Source organism: Dendrobium catenatum, unplaced genomic scaffold, assembly GCF_001605985.2.
Source record: "Dendrobium catenatum unplaced genomic scaffold, ASM160598v2 fragScaff_scaffold_414, whole genome shotgun sequence".
NCBI lineage: Eukaryota > Viridiplantae > Streptophyta > Magnoliopsida > Asparagales > Orchidaceae > Dendrobium > Dendrobium catenatum.
In genome coordinates, this window is record NW_021318876.1 from 2,317,335 (window position 1) to 2,333,871 (window position 16,537).

At 33.3% G+C, this 16,537-nt stretch overlaps 1 protein-coding gene across 1 annotated transcript; it reads right to left on the minus strand.

Moving 5' to 3' along the window:
• Window positions 1-4,961: 4,961 nt before the first annotated feature.
• LOC110093104 (magnesium transporter MRS2-10) lies at window positions 4,962-12,279 on the minus strand. Its single transcript, XM_028694214.1, has 5 exons — window positions 11,589-12,279; window positions 6,810-6,938; window positions 6,392-6,730; window positions 6,254-6,301; window positions 4,962-5,258 (listed from the first exon to the last, which is right to left on the minus strand). Exons 1-5 carry the CDS (start codon window positions 12,132-12,134, stop codon window positions 5,028-5,030), a joined length of 1,293 nt encoding a protein of 430 aa, XP_028550047.1. The 5' UTR covers window positions 12,135-12,279; the 3' UTR covers window positions 4,962-5,027.
• Between the last annotated feature and the right edge of the window lie 4,258 nt (window positions 12,280-16,537).

The following is a 16,537-nucleotide window of genomic DNA, read 5'->3' on the forward strand; positions in this document are numbered from 1 at the left end:
AAAAATGGCCGTATGGTAAGGGTCCAAAATATCCAATTAATGACCATTTCAAAAAAAAAAAATCTTCTCTTAATAATAGGTGTGTAGGTGTGTTAGATGTCAATATCGTATGGTGTTTGAATCGATGAATCATAGGTTTTGATTAATAATAAAATTCATATTTTTTTCTTCACAAATCTTAATAATGAATAATAAAGTATTGAGCTTCGAAAGAGAGAAATTAAAAAAATATTTTTATTTTTTTACACAGCTCATCTTGGTCTATTGATTTGGAGCTTTAACTATCAACTAAGAGGTCTTAGATTCGACCCTTATGTATGTGATCTGTATGTGTGTTTTTCTTAATTGACCTAAATGCCCCAAAAAAAATCTCAAGGGGTTGTTTGGTTTTATGTAGGATTTAACTCAAATAGGATTTTGTAAATCTTATAAATTTGAATTTAATAAATCTGAAAAATTATATGATTCGATAAATGTTAAATCTTATTAAATTAAAAAAAAAAACTATTTGGCTACTTATTTAAGGATTTAAAGATTTATATGATTTTGATATCTTATTATAATGACTTATCTTATATCAACTTTAATTTGATTAATTAAATCATAACTAGTATAAAAAATATCTTCATAGTATCGTATGTTTTTTTACCTTTGAATATGGAATGGTAAAAAAGGCTTCATTTTCTTAACTTTAGAATATGTATCCACTCAAAAATTCGATAGAAAGAATGATTTGATATATTTTTGATAATTTTGTAATGTAATCACAATCTTCTTGTTCATGTTGAGTGTTTTGTTATCTACAAGTGCATAGATGCCAAGAAATAGTATTTTATCTTCATTCTAACTTATCTTCTCCTTATTTTTTGGGGTTTTTTCATGCATACTTTATTGTATTTTATGTTTTTAAAAAGTATACAACTACTTAAAATCTAAATTATGCATTATTGGTTTCAAATTTGTTTTGAGAAAATAAATTGATCTTTGCAAGAAATAACTAGACCAATAAAACTATAGATAATAGATAATATATGAAATGCATCTATATTTTCTTAGGTGAATTATAATAGGAGAGGATTTATTAAGATTCCAGCCTGCTGGGATGGGAAAATAGTATCAAGAGAGTACATAACTTCAAAGAGAGAAAACAAGAGAATCCATGGCCAATAATTATGACCCATATTGTAATACCTTTATTAATCTCTTTTGACATCATCAAGTCTCTTAACTTCGATTACAATATTTAGCTCCTTGGATCTCATATACGGTCGAGCTAGTCCTTTCTCGTAAGGTTAGCAATCTTCATGCCTATCATGAAGACCCTAACTTTATCAACCTAATCCTTAAAGGAGTCTATAACATCACCCTAGGACTAAATCCATTATTTAGTCAAGCCATAAATTAGCTAGCTCAAAACTAAGTATAACACTCATTACTCATTAATCTTGATTAACTAACCAACATCTCCTCTTAGATAAACTTTTTTCTTAACATAAATTCATGTATAGGCCAAATGGCATCTTATTTTGCCTCAAAAAATTCCTAACGGGTGCATCTCCTCTATTAGGTATGCACCTTCTCTTGGGTCAATTAGCTAATACTAGCCGGTCAAAATTAGGAAATGATCTAAGAGAGTTCTTCCTAGGGTTAAGACAAGTCGCGAATTTTTTTTTTATTGATTTTGTGCCCAAATCCTTAAGGGAGATCTGAATTTTTGGTCTTTGGATCGTTTTGTCCCTTTTACAAATATTGTTCAGATCGAAGTAGGTAATTTTAATCCTATCTTTGTTTTCAAATATTTTAATTTTGACCACTAACTTCTCCTCAAAACTGATTTTACTTTATGTTTTTTTTTTTATCGAGTTTTTTTACCGCACAATTTTTTGTATGTTATCATATTGATTATCCTGAATATTTTTATTGTAATATTTCTGAATGTTATCATATAAAATAAAGGTTATTGAATTTTTTATGATTTACACTCTATATAAATTAAGTATTTTTATTTAAGCATAATATTAATAAAACAAGTATAAAAATATATATGTAATTGGGTAATAGCTAATCGTTATTATTTTTATTGTAATATGTGTAAAAGTTAAGTAAAGACTGGTTCACTCATTAGTTGAACATTGATTGACATGTACATGATGGTGGACCGATAATTAAGCTATTAATAAAACCATTGAGAATAAAAATATATATGTAATTGGGTAATAGCTAATCGTTATTATTTTTATTGTAATATGTGTAAAAGTTAAGTAAAGACTGGTTCACTCATTAGTTGAACATTGATTGACATGTACATGATGGTGGACCGATAAGTTTTCCTTTAAATATGTAATTTAGTGATATCCTCGACTAATTCATGTGATACTGATTGGGAGTGATAATGAGTTATTACTATGCTAACTGACAAAAGAGTGACGACTTTATTTACTAAGCCAACAATTATCTATTAAAGATTATTTATACTGTAAAACACCGTTTAAGCCAGGATTTCTTACTTATTTAAGTGTGATCATCGAAATACATGTTATAGATTCACTGTTATTGTCCGTCTTTACTAATCCTATATTGATTTATTGTTATTATTAATAATTACTGTTACTACATTGCTTTACTTTAATTGCCATCGATTTTACTGACAACATTATATTGATACTGCTATCGATATGACCATCGATATTGTTTGATATTATTAATGATTCATTGTTACTATTATGATTATTGATTCTTTGTACTAATATTGAGCATGTGATATACTAAGCACGTGTAGACTAAGCATGTGATTAAAATATTGATTTGATATTAATATATATTAATTGTATAACATATGTATATCATTATAAGGTTTTATTGCATTAACATGATTTCGACATACTTTACTGATGCTTTGATTTTATCACTTTATACAATTTCTTTACTGATTGATATTAGTGATACGATAATTGTTTTATCAATTCAACACCCATATTGATTTGATGCTTTTTCCACTGTACTATTTTACTGGTTTTCATGTCGTACTAATTTACCATTTATAGACTCTATTGCTATTTCATGCAAGTTTTACTATTTATGTATTGATTATTGATCATATAATTGTTATTATTTTGAATTAATTGACAACATTCTTACTACTTACTTACCGTACTTTGAATTCAATTATAGGATTTTAGTAACTTGCTGGGCTCTTGAGCTCATTTTATGTCGTTAAATGATTTCATGTCAGGGCAATGAGTCACCATTTATTATGCACATGCACTCAAATAACACAAGCTCATTGCTTCTACATTGCCAAGGTGTGCATACCACAATTTCTGTCAAAAAGGACATGCCAACCTCAATGCCTCATGTCATAGACAAAGTTTGTAGCCATGTCATCATCACCTCAATCTCATGACTATAAATACCAAACCATACAGTCAATTCTCTTCCTTAAGATTTCTATACCCTTTACCTTGCACAAACCTTCAACCTAACCATTGCCAAGCTAATCCTCATGGTTGTCTTTCAAAACTTGCCCTTCAAATACCCCATAATCAAGAAACAACTATTAATAATTTTCCAACTATAATCTCCCCAATTTAAAGGCCATTTAGTTGACAGTATTTTGAGTGTATTCTAATTAAAATGCTGAAAGTTTAATTTTTGAATGTTTAGTTGAGATTAAACTAATTAAGAAAAAAAATTGAAGAATTCCAAACCCCTATAATAGATCATTTTTCAGTGTATTCTGAGTTCGCCCTAACTGGGCAAAAATTCAGAATAAACCAAATCATAAAGCTCTTCATGGCCTCCACATCATGATGCCTACCAATTGTAGCCTAAAGCTGATCCTTAATTCGTTGTTCCCTAACAGGGGAAAAAAGTTAGAAAAAAACATTCACATCATAGCATTCCAAAATAGGGCTGCAAACGAAACGAGCCGAGTATGTGAGTGTTCATATTTGTGTTCATTTAATATCAGCTTGTTCAAGTTTGGTTCATGTTTGTTCGAGCTTTAGCGTTTGTGTTCATGTTTGATTCATTTAAATTAAGAGTGTTCATGTTCGGTTAATGTTCAGTTCATGTTCGTTCATTTAGTGTTTATCGAGCTTGTTCGCGAACATATTTAACGAATTTTTTTAACTATCAAACAAACACGTTCATGAACATATCTATGAACAAACACATTTATAATAAAAGCAATTGTCTATGTAACAAATGTAATGATTATTTATATTTATTAATTATATAGTCAAATATTAATTATTTTTATCGAGCTTATTCACAAGTTCAAAATCGAACACGAAACGAGCTTCTTATCGAGCTTGTTCACGAACTTCAAATAATATTGTTCGCGAACATAAATGAGCCGAACGCATTAGTGTTCAAGTTTGTTTATTTAAGAATCGAGTATTTAAAATATTGTTCAAGTTTGTTTGTTTAGTTAATTAAACGATCGCAAACGAGCTTTAATCGAACCGAATAACGAGTAGCTCGTCAAACGTTTGGTTCGCTTGCAGCCCTATTCCAAAATATAAAAAAATAATCGCCTAAATTTATTTAACCAAGTAAAAAATATTTTAAATGCATTGAATTTATTTTATGCATGTAAAATATATCTAAATTATAAATAATTGCAACCGAACATCCCCAAGTACACTCATTCTTCATGTGTTAGTTAAAATATTTTAACTAAAAAAATGCTTTAAAAAGTAATAAAAAAGTCATCCCAAACGAAACCTGAATCTTAAAAATAAAATAAAAAAGATTATTTGCCTAAGAAATGTATTTTAGGCTAAACCTGAAAAACATCTATAATTTCATCACTTTTTTTGAACATTTGAGCCAATTAAGTTAAACTCATACATATATTCGTTAGTAGCTAAAGCTCTCATCCAACAGATCAAGTTGGGCTATGTAATTTCAAAACTTTATCATTTTTCTCCAAGAGCAAAAAATATGAATTTGAAACAAAAATCCAATAAAATTTTATAACAAAATGATCGGAGGACACTTATCTCCAGAAATCCATTTGATCTTTACATTGGCATTAGTCTTCTGTACCTGAAATAACAAAAGAAGCCTAAGAATATCAACAGCCCACAAGCTCCAGTGGTAGCGAGTACCCATAGGAATGCAAATGGTTCCTCAAACAATGGGACTTCGAAGTTCATGCCAAATATTCCAGCAACCACACCAAATATTGCAGTAATGAATGTTACAGTTGTTAGTCGCAGCTCAAATTGGATGAGCTGATTCTGAACAGAGTCCTGAAAACATCATAAATTAGCTGTGGCATGGACCATTTTCTGTTTTTCTAACGAAAGTAGAATTGAAAGAATAAAGTCAGTTGTTCGAGAAAAATATAGTTGAACCCGAATCCAATGGGATGTTTGATGATGATCATATATATATATATATATATATATATATATATATATATATAAAGAGAGAGAGAGAGAGAGAGAAGCATCTATGCTGTGTAATATAATAAAAGGATGGAAGGAATGGCATTAGATTTCTGGTTTATTCAGTTCTCATCAACGCAGCTCCAAGACAATATAGTACTTTACTAGTGCTATGAAAATTACTGTGAAATATGTTTAAGGCCTTAGATCGAGAAATTATTTGGTGCGGAGTCCGGACCTAGCTCTACGTCCGGACTCCAATTAAATTTTGACAAGTGTAGTGGACACGTGGAGATTCAATTGGATTTCATTTTTTTAGGTCATTTTATTTTTCATCGCGGCATTTCACTGCTCACAAAGCAAAAACATAGCAAAAGAGCAACAAAAATAAAAGCGCAGCAAAAGGACAGCAAAAGCATAGTGAAAGGGTAGCAAAAGTGAAAGCGCAGCAAAATGGAAGCAAAAGCACAGTAAAAACGCAACAAAAGGACAACAAAAACACAATGAATTACACATTATAAATTTCTAAGAAATTTTCCTTACAAAAGAGCTCAGTGAATATCCACATGTCCAAATTTAATTGGAGTCCGGACGTAGAGTTACGTCTGGACTCCGCACCAAATAATTTCTCCTTTAGATCAGCTACATCAATGAGATTCATTCCACGGATCAAAGCCGTCCAGGGCTTTAAACCACCCTTCATAAATTTGGCGCATGAGATATTTTATCACCACCTATTTTTAATGAACTGCTATGTAACGTCATCTTATGACCATTTTTAACATGGAAGGTCAAGTAGAATATTCAATTCAGGGCTAAAATCAATTAAATTGAAAGGAATAGCAAAAGGAAAATACCAGCTGAATGCTGATGAAATCCTCTGTGTCATCAATGTATTCCTTCAGCTGAAAGAGGGCAAAGACAAATTAAAGCATATCTCAACCATGCAAAAACAACGAAGCAAAAAAAAAAGGAAAAAAAAAACAAGTGATTACCGATGTTAGCTTGTTCAGAGTGTCATCAATAACCACAAAATAGGCCTCTAACAACATTTCGAGCTCATCTATCGTTTCAGCACTACTTTCTGAACTCCTTGAGCTGATACTCTGCTTACTCCAAGCAAGGCTCATGGTTTTGTCAAGTTTCCTAGGTTTAGGTGGGGAAGAAACAGGAGTAACAGGAGCAGAACAAGAAACTATAGGGCCAGCAGAATTATAGACTGGCAAAGGCTGATCATCGTTGAATGAATTTTCCATCCTGATTTTCTTTTCAGTAAGGTACATTTCAGCCATATCCCCATCATCATCCATCAACTGCTGAATCTCATCTCTCACCTTCACAAAATAACTTGAATCATCAGCGAAGAACAAAGGAAACAAATCTGCATGAGCTATAGAAGAACCAATGGCATACTTTCTGAACCCTTCTGGTCAAAGCAACAAGTCTGCTTTTTAAACGACGAACAAGTTCCAAGTTTTTGGTACTGATTGTGGATGTTAGTTGATCTAAAAAAGGATATGATTCAACTTGTAAGTCTTCAGCCTGAAACGAGCAAAATTTCAAAAAGAATTCATTGAAGTTTACTCACCAAGAAATTTTAAAAATATATAAAAATAGACTTGAGTGGTTTGGACTTAATATTGGAGAATACAACAACAACATCAAGCTTTTATCCCATTATGTGGGGTCGGCTACATTAATCCTTTTTTTCCTCCATTGTGTCCTGTTAAGAGTTAAATTCTCATTTAAATCTAAAAAAAATGACAAGTTTTACGTTGGTTGTCGATTACCTAATACAACCCTCTAGTTTTCTCATCCAGGACTTGTGATCTAGCAATGACAATGTTTAAAATACATTTAGAACATATATCATGACACCATGAAAGAATGAATAAAAATAAAGATTTATAGAGCCAACCATAAATAGTTGAGATTAGACAATCAAATTATTATGATGAAGACAATGACATCAAAAATGAAAATAAATAAATAAATAAACATAAACAAAGATCAAATGTCTTGAATCCAATCTAGTTTGCAAAAGGCAAATTTTCTTAAGCTACTTTGACAAGCTGTTATGTAATACAGAACAATTCACACAAAACAAGACAATTAAAAAAATCGTAGATAAGTAGCTTAGTACAAGCAACCAGGAAAAAGCAAAAGACGTAAAGCACCCACAAAAGGGAAAGATCCGTAACAAGTCAATAGCCCGTAGATATAAGACACAACTTGTACAAACAACCAGGCCAAATAGGTGCTATAGTTCCGCATCACTATGATGCATAAAAGAGCTCATCAGTAAAATAGAGAGGTAAAAAATATTAGGAGCTCTTCCAAAAAGGGCACATCTCGTAAATTTTCTTTTAGCATACGACTTTTGCATTGCCATAATTTGTAAGAATTGAAGGAGATTATGGGAGACATTTAAAGAGCATACACAACAAAATCAAAACGTTAACGTTAAAATTAATTAATGCATAAGTATTTATATCGACTAACACGCAAGGGAAAGCAGATAAATGCTAAGCACATTTTAAAGAACAAAGATATCTGGAAGATGGAGAAGATGAGTGGCGCGAACTAGCAAATTTATACAGAACAACATCAATGAATGAGCAGAACAGGATAAACAACCCAAATAAATTGAACGGTGGCAGAAAAGGAAAGTAGCAAAATAATATAATTGCCAGAAAACTTTAAGAAATTTTGGAGTAATAGAAATTAGAGTGAATGATTAGACTGTTAGGAATAAAAAGAAACTTTCCAAGATCCAAATTAATAGTTGTTGTTTTATAATGTACTCATTTAACAGTCACTTGTAAAATGTAAGATAAGAACAAAGTTATAACCTAAGCATTTGACAGGGGAATTTATGGATCATTAAGAGGTATTTTGAGATAGCCTGAAAATGTAAAAGAAGGTCACAAATCATATCTATACCCTCTCATTTCTCTCTCATTCATTTGTTTCTTTAATTTGTATGATTTTAGAGCTACTTAGCCATTTATATTTATGTTCTTCTATTGGCTGCAATCATGACATGCCCACTATGGTACCACATTTTATTCCTTGGTAGGTTGATATAGCAGAGCTATTTGTTCGGGCCAACTAACAAGATAAGGAAATAAGTATTTGCTACCAAAGTACCACAATAATGCCTTGATACATACGTTTGCATGCTTCTCATGAATATCAGCACATTACTTCGGTTAGGAGTGCACTTCTAATATTTTAACCAGTTTCTGCTGCTTTATAAGTTGCAAGATTTATTCTAATGAGCTCGTGATGATAAAAAGCTCCACAAAACAAAGAGGTCTCCAAGACATAAACCCACAGTACAATTCCGCCGCTCAGATCAGTTTATTTCTTCAATACTTAAGAAAGTAAGTCACAAAGATTGCCCCTCCATATGTATACAATCAAATGCAAATATATATATATATATATATATATATATTATACTAGTCGATTATGCTTAAGGTGCATTATTATTCTACCAATTCATTGTCATGTAATAGAAAAATATAAAGAGTAACAAAAAAAAAAAAAGTTGAATGGAATGCTAATAACATATATTTTTTCTTGATAGATGTATATATATCTTATTGTATTATAATTATTTTGGTATTATGTATGACATGTAGGTTCAATATTATGGACAAATGTGGGCCAAGAGGCGATGCTTTAATTACTCCTATGGCCACATGGAGATCAAGAATAGGAAGTACGAAAACGATCCTAATAGTAACATAGGGGTAAGACTACATGCAAGTTCTCCCAATGACTCATATTTGAAAGAAGCACGGCCACTTCATACTTCATAAAATTCTTTTTAATGATTAAGTTCCATCATTTGGTTTCATGAAAATTTTAGGATGAAAATTTTAGGATAGACAATCTAGGGCTTCTCTCATGCATAAAGACTGAAGCTAGTGGACCAAATTAATTTTGAGGATAGCTCACATCCCTTCCATTCTAGTCATGCTCCTATCAGAATTTCCTTGCACTCTAAAAATTCAAATCCTCCAATAATCATATTTATTCAAACGTTCATAATCATTCAGTATCATATGATCAGTACAGGACCTTCTTAAATTCCAATATATTCAGCTTCAATTTCCTCTTTTCATGCATAATCCCGTTCGTTCATAATAAAGCTACTTCTTTAGTACAGAAAAAAGAGCCATCTGATAAACAAAGCATTGATAGATACTGATATTTAACCAGTTGTTCCTTCTGATGTCAGGACAGGTGTCAAATCAAATGGTTCAAGATGACCAAATAATTAAAGACTATATGCTAGCACCTTGGGCATCATTAAAGAAAGTTCTCCTTCCTTATTAACCTCTTGCTATTCAGGCAACTAATCTTAATCTAAATGGAATTTTAAAGGGAAAAGAAGAGGGGGATTTACATACATACCATAAAATTCTTATAAATTTGCATATCTAACAGCTAAATTTTTATAAATCACATAAAATACTAGTAAAATTAAATTCTTTAAAGTAAAATATATATTTTGTATGAATATGTTTTGATGTGATTTTGGCACTAAAGTGGTACACAAATAAATACAAAGATTTAGGCATAAGATATTTATTGATTTAGAAAAAGCATATGATAAAGTTCCAAGAGAAGTGCTATGGAGAGTTCTTGAAAAGAAAGGAGTCAATAATGCTTATATTCAAATCATTAAAGATATGTATGCAGGAGCTATTACTTGTGTTCAAACACAAGGTGGATTGACCAAGTATTTCCCTATTTCGGTTGGGTTACATCAAGGATCAGCCTTAAGCCCTTATCTTTTTGCTTTAGTCATGGATGTTCTCACTAGACATTTGCAAGAGGATGTACCTTGGTGTATGCTTTTTGCTGATGATATTCTTCTTGTTGATAAGACTAGAGAGGGAGTTGAAGGTAAACTTGAATTATGGAGGTCAACCTTAGAGTCTAAAGGTTTTCGCTTGAGTAGATCTAAAACGGAATATATGGAGTGTAATTTTAGTAGTAATAGACCTAGTGAGGGGATTGTGACTTTGGGCGATCAAGTCATTAATAAGAGTACACGTTTTAGATATCTTGGATCTATTGTTCAGAGTGATGGGGAAATAGATGGGGATATTATCAGCAGAATTCAAGTTGGATGGTTTAAGTGGAGGAATGCATCGGGCTTGTTATGTGATAGAAATGTACCCCTCAAACTTAAGGGAAAATTCTATAAGATGGTAGTGAGGCTTGCAATGCTTTATGGTGCCGAATGTTGGCCTTTAAAAGAGAAGCATAATACTAAGTTAAGTGTGGCAGAGATGAGGATGCTTAGGTGGATGAGTGGCTTTACCCTTAGAGATAGGATACGAAATGAGCATATACGTGAAAAGGTTGGAGTAGCTCCAGTAGAAAATAAGATTAGAGAAAGTCGCCTTAGATGGTTTGGTCACATAAAACGGCGGCCTTGCGATGGTGCGGTTAGGAGAGTAGAGGTATTAGATTTGACTTCTGTTAAGAAAGGTAGGGGTAGACCTAAAAAGACTTGGTTAGAAAATATTAGGAATGACGTTTCTTTTTTAGATTTAAACGAGAATTTGACTTTTAATAGGACACAATGGAGAAAAAGGATTCATGTAGCCGACCCCACGTAGTGGGATAAAGGCTTGATGTTGTTGTTGTTGTTGTTAGGCATAAGATAAATAAATAATAATTTTATGGTATGTTTGTAAATCCCCCAAAGGAAAATTGTATGATATTGATCCCTAAATAGCCTTTTTTTATCCTAATTTTATAACATAATCTTATTTCTTAAAAAGAAAAAAAAGGGAAATGGAGGTACGAACCCCTGTAAGTCAATTACGAGATAAATCTCCTTACAAACAAACTCTTAAATGAGCATCAAATTTAAACAGGGACGTACAATTGACAGTTATATATGAGTAGAGTTAATAACAACCAAGACATAACAATGTTCTAACTCAAAGAAACATCCGTTTTCTTCCCATTTCCAAGCCAAAGGAATACTTGGAAGCTACCAGTAGAGCATTCCTTTGAAGTACTAAAAACAAGCATGCATGCTGCTATCGGTTTTGCAATACATGGAAATAATAAATTTTCCCTCCAATGTTTCAAATTGAGAACCCTAATAGGATGACGTCCCATTATCTTACACTAAATCCATAAGAACAAAATCTACCACACCTGCAAATCAAGAGACGTGCAAGCAGCCTCGAGCGCGGCCTCAAGAGCTCTAAACTCAAACGGCAGGTAATCCGGCAACGCAGCCCGGCCACCGAAGGAAACGGTATCCTGCCCCTTGTTTGCGGCTATGCGGCGCCCCAGCTCCTCAACATACTGCAGCACGTAGGGATCCAGGGAATTGACAAGAAGGACTTCATCGGCAGTAATTATACAGCGGATCTGCTCGAGATTTACAACGATCGCCCGCTCGCGGCCGAGAATCGTGGAGGGGTACACAAAGAGCGGGTCGAGGAGGCGGATATCGCGCGCCGGCAGGTCGCAGCGCTTCATGATCGAGAACTTGTCGAGCTCGATAGACTGTGAGATTCCTGTTCTAGCATCGACGCGGATCCAGGAGCGAAGGCCCTGGCCACGCTTCTTGAGGCCGATGACGTCCATGCCAGGGAAGAAGAGGCGTCGGCTGGAGGAAACATTGGCGCTGGTGTAGGAAGAGGATGTTGAGGGTATTGGTGGGAGGAGACTTTCTTTAAGCTCCGCCGCAGCCATCGGAGAAGAGGAGAGATCGGAGATAGCTGGAAAGGGGATTCGGCGGCGATCGATGGCAGATATGACAATTTAACGACGAAATACGGAATGGCAGATATGACAATTTAACGACGAAATACGGAAGGTTTCTTCTTTGAGCTATTACTACAGACAAAATCTACCAGCATTAAGTGATAATCCCACTTTCTATTGAAATCGATAACATAAGCTCTAAGAGTTTGCATGTCCACACAATCCGTACTAATATTGGACTAAGTCCCAAGAGCTCATTATGAAGTTATCCTAAGGGCAACTCCAATGGAACGGTAAACATTTTTGTCGTTCTTGCTTTGCTCCAACTTACTGTCATTTTTGAAGTCATTTGATCGCGGATGAACAGTGTAACGTCAATATTGGCGTTGCACTGTTCATCTGCGCCTTGGGCTGCAAACAAACTGAGCCGAGCCGAGTATGTGAGTGTTCATGTTTGTGTTCATTTAATATAAGCTTGTTCAAGTTTGGTTCATGTTTGTTCGAGCTTTATTGTTTGTGTTCATGTTTGGTTCATTTAAATTAATGAGTGTTCATGTTCAGTTCATGTTCAGTTCATGTTCGTTCGTTTAGTGCTTATCAAGCTTGTTCGCGAACATATTTAAGGAATTTTTTTTAACTATTAAACAAATACGTTCATGAACATATCTATGAACAAACACATTCATAATAAAAGCAATTGTCTATGTAACAAAGGCAATGATTATTTATATTTATTAATTTTATAGTCAAATATTAATTATTTTTATCTAGCTTATTCACGAGTTCAAAATCGAACATGAATCAAGCTTTTATCAAGCTTCTTATCGAGCTTAATGTCGAGCTTGTTCACGAACTTCAAATGATGTTGTTCGTGAACATAAATGAGCCGAACGCATTAGTGTTCAAGTTTGTTTATTTAAGAATCGAGTATTTAAAATATTGTTCAAGTTTGTTTGTTTAGCTAATTAAATGATCACAAACGAGCTTTAATCGAACCGAACAACGAGTAGCTCGTCGAACGTTTGGTTCGCTTGAAGCCCTGGAAACATACATTAAAAATAATTTACTCGTTAGAATATAAACTTCTAAGGTCTAACAAAAATTATCAAGATGTTATGCATAAGTTAAAAAGAAAAAAGAACTGATTATACTGATTAGGGATTTTGAGGATTTCTCAAGAAACTAAATAAAATTTAAATTTATGGTCGGGATCGCTAGAGAAGATGTGAATCAAACAAAAAATAGCACAAGAGTGTCAAAGAAATACAAATTTCACTTATCGCAATGGAATTTGCACCGGCAACTTGATTGTCTTTGCAAGCGAACAAACTAAACTCAAATTTTATTCATATCTCAAAAGCTGTCATTACAAGCAATTGCTACAAGTATTTATAGACAATTAGGCCACATAAAAGGCTACATGCCTTAAAAGAAAGTACTACTCCTAAACAACCATATATCTACCAATATATATTGTGTATAAATACAAATTTATACACAACTTGTATTAAAATATGTGTCATATTTTTATTGGAATCAGGACATAGATCTACGTCCAGACTTTGCACGTAATAATTTCTCCTAAGGCAGAGATGTGGTGTGCATTATAAACCATCGTAATTATATTAGTTTTTAAGATGAATATATTCCATAACAAATATCTGTCAATCTTTGAGTTTTGATCAAGAATTTTGACTATCAATTAAGAGATTTTGAATATATAATATGTGTATGAATTTGATTTAATTGATCTAAATATATATATATATATATAAAAACTGTTGCACTCGTCCAACTAATTTTCAGAAGAAATTATAAGCCTTCATAATATTGGCTAGTAAAGGTAAAAGGCATAGGAACTTGCAACTTTATGATAATGGTAATGGATTTGTTTGAAAGAGCTTTTCACTATTTTGTTTTCAAATAATAATTATAATTTTATTTGATTATTAATTTTTATTAATTTTTTCACAATTTTTTAAAATTAATGTGATAAATAACTATTTTTATTACAATCAGATTAATTAAGTTATTTTTTTTCATGACAACTTCACAATAAAAATTTCAAATATGTTGAAATATATTTTCATTATTGCAATGTTGAGAAGAAATTAATTTTATTATAAAGTCTCTAACTCAAAAACTAGAGGTGTCAATATTTAACACGACCCGAAAACTCGACTTGAATGCAACCCAAGAATTTCAGGTTAGGGTCATCCGGTTTGTCAAACGGGTCGGATTCGTGTTCAACAAACTGACATGTTTCAAAAATCGAGTTGAGTTCGGGTTAACTTGAAAACCCGAGAATGAACCAAAATCGACTTGACCCTAACTCCCGCTGTAGAAATCCTTCTATTATGCAGCCTCGTTGTCTCGCCATTGGCGCTCGGTCAGATGTCTGAACCTTAGGCTAGCTCCACACTGCGCCACCACAACCCTAAACTAGCTCAGCACCGCCGGCACTCGGCCCGTTCGTAATGGTTCTTGATACCATGAGACTGGAAGAGGACTAGTCCAGTCGTCTGCCTCTCCCACTGGCCCACTTTATCGCTTGCACGTAATGCGCGACTATGAGAGGACTCGACCCGGTAAAATCTGGGTTACCTGTCGGGTCGGTGTTGACCTCATTTTTATATGAGGTCACTATGATCCATTCAGACTTTTACATATTGATCAAATGGTTGACAACTGACAATTATCAAGTTGTCAATCATCTAGAACAATTCAATCTTCAACCCATACTTTAACTCAATCTCCAACCTAGACTTCAATTTATACTTCAATCAATTCAAGCTTCATTTAATCTAGATCTCAATCAATCCAAACTTTAATTAATTCAAACTTCAATCCAAATTTTAATTAATCCGTACTTCAATCATTGTTCAATCAAACCCCAATTAATCTCCAATCTATATTCCAATCAATCTTCAATCAATCTCCAATAGAAATTCAACCCTACCCAATCATTTAACTGATTATGATTGATTTGGATACTTCAAATTTAATCCATCAAATCTAAAATCCTGCTCAAATCCAGAATTCCAGACCAAAATCTAGGGCTAAAGGCCTATGTTATGAAACCCTTTTTGAGTGATTTTTTAACCACTTTAAAACTCAATCAAATGACCCTCGATTTATAATCTATTAATTACATATTGATTAGGCACATATCTAGGTTCAACCCTCAAGATTTGAGTTCAATCTGACATCTCTAGCCTCATAAACTAAATTAATTTTCAAATGTTGCAAAACCTTTAAATATTTACAGCATATGCCACTAGACCTGTCACTTTTTAGAATTTGACCTTGGAACCTTCCTCTAGACCTTTGATCATGTTCATATCCTTTGTTATAATATGTTGAGTATAAAACTCCATTTTGGTGGACCCAATTCGATCCTCAGTTAACCATGGGTTAAAATGAGCAAAATGCCCCTTAAGGGCAAAATTGAAGTTTCAACTAAACATTCAACATGGCACAGTCAAATCAAATCCTAAAATATCTTATAATGCATCCTAAACACCATTAGAAGTATATTGGACTCAACCTAGCTTTGGTCAAACCTAATTGACTAAGTAAATATGTTTTGACCAAATTGCCCTTTAAGGGCTTAAATGATGATTTTAATTCAAATGTCTTCACCATTGCATGGGACCATGTACATTGACTCAAAATGTTATTTTAAATCTTTTGGATTGAAACCCATGCCATGGTCCAACCTGGTTGGCCAAATGGCCCCTTAAGGATCCAAATGGTAATTTTGACCCAAATGATCATTCTAACTCATGACACCACATCCATTAATCTCCAATGATCAAAATAAAATTGTTGAGCTCAAACCAAACCCTTAGTTTGACCTAGTTGACCAGATCAACTTTTAAGCCTTATTCATAATCAATTGAGCTCCAAACCTATCTTAAACTCTTTTCAAATACCTTGATGACATCCATTAGTGATTTGGGCTTGATTGGTCACCCTAACAAAGTCAACAATTTACTTGGTCAACCAAACCCATGTCTGGTCAAATCCGATCAACATATGGTCAGTTCACCATGTATAGTCAAATCCAATCCAATCAAGCTTTCTAAACCTCCAAGACCATTCAACTATACACCTTGAATTTTTTCCAAACCCATCATAAGCCAAATCACACTTGATTGGACTTGATCAAACCATCAAACTTGGTTAAATCATGTCATATGATCCAATCAAGACCATCCAAACACTCAAAATCAAGTGTGGCCGCCCAGCCACTCATTGTTGTCGGACTATCGCCAAACTTATTCGCAGCCACTAACTTCATCGGACTTCAGCCTGGCCACCAATTATTTCCTAATTTACGGCCGACCACCAACCATAATCGGACTTTCATTGGACTTCTACTCGACAAC

Bases quoted from the DNA above. Each gene is read 5' to 3' on its own strand.
- LOC110093104 (XM_028694214.1), bottom strand. From the start codon at position 12,134: ATGGCTGCGGCGGAGCTTAAAGAAAGTCTCCTCCCACCAATACCCTCA. The intron at 6,731-6,809 runs GTATGCCATTGG...TATTTTGTGAAG, and splicing joins TGACCAGAAGGGTTCAGAAA to GTGAGAGATGAGATTCAGCA. The intron at 6,302-6,391 runs GTAATCACTTGT...GCCCTCTTTCAG, and splicing joins CTCTGAACAAGCTAACATCG to CTGAAGGAATACATTGATGA.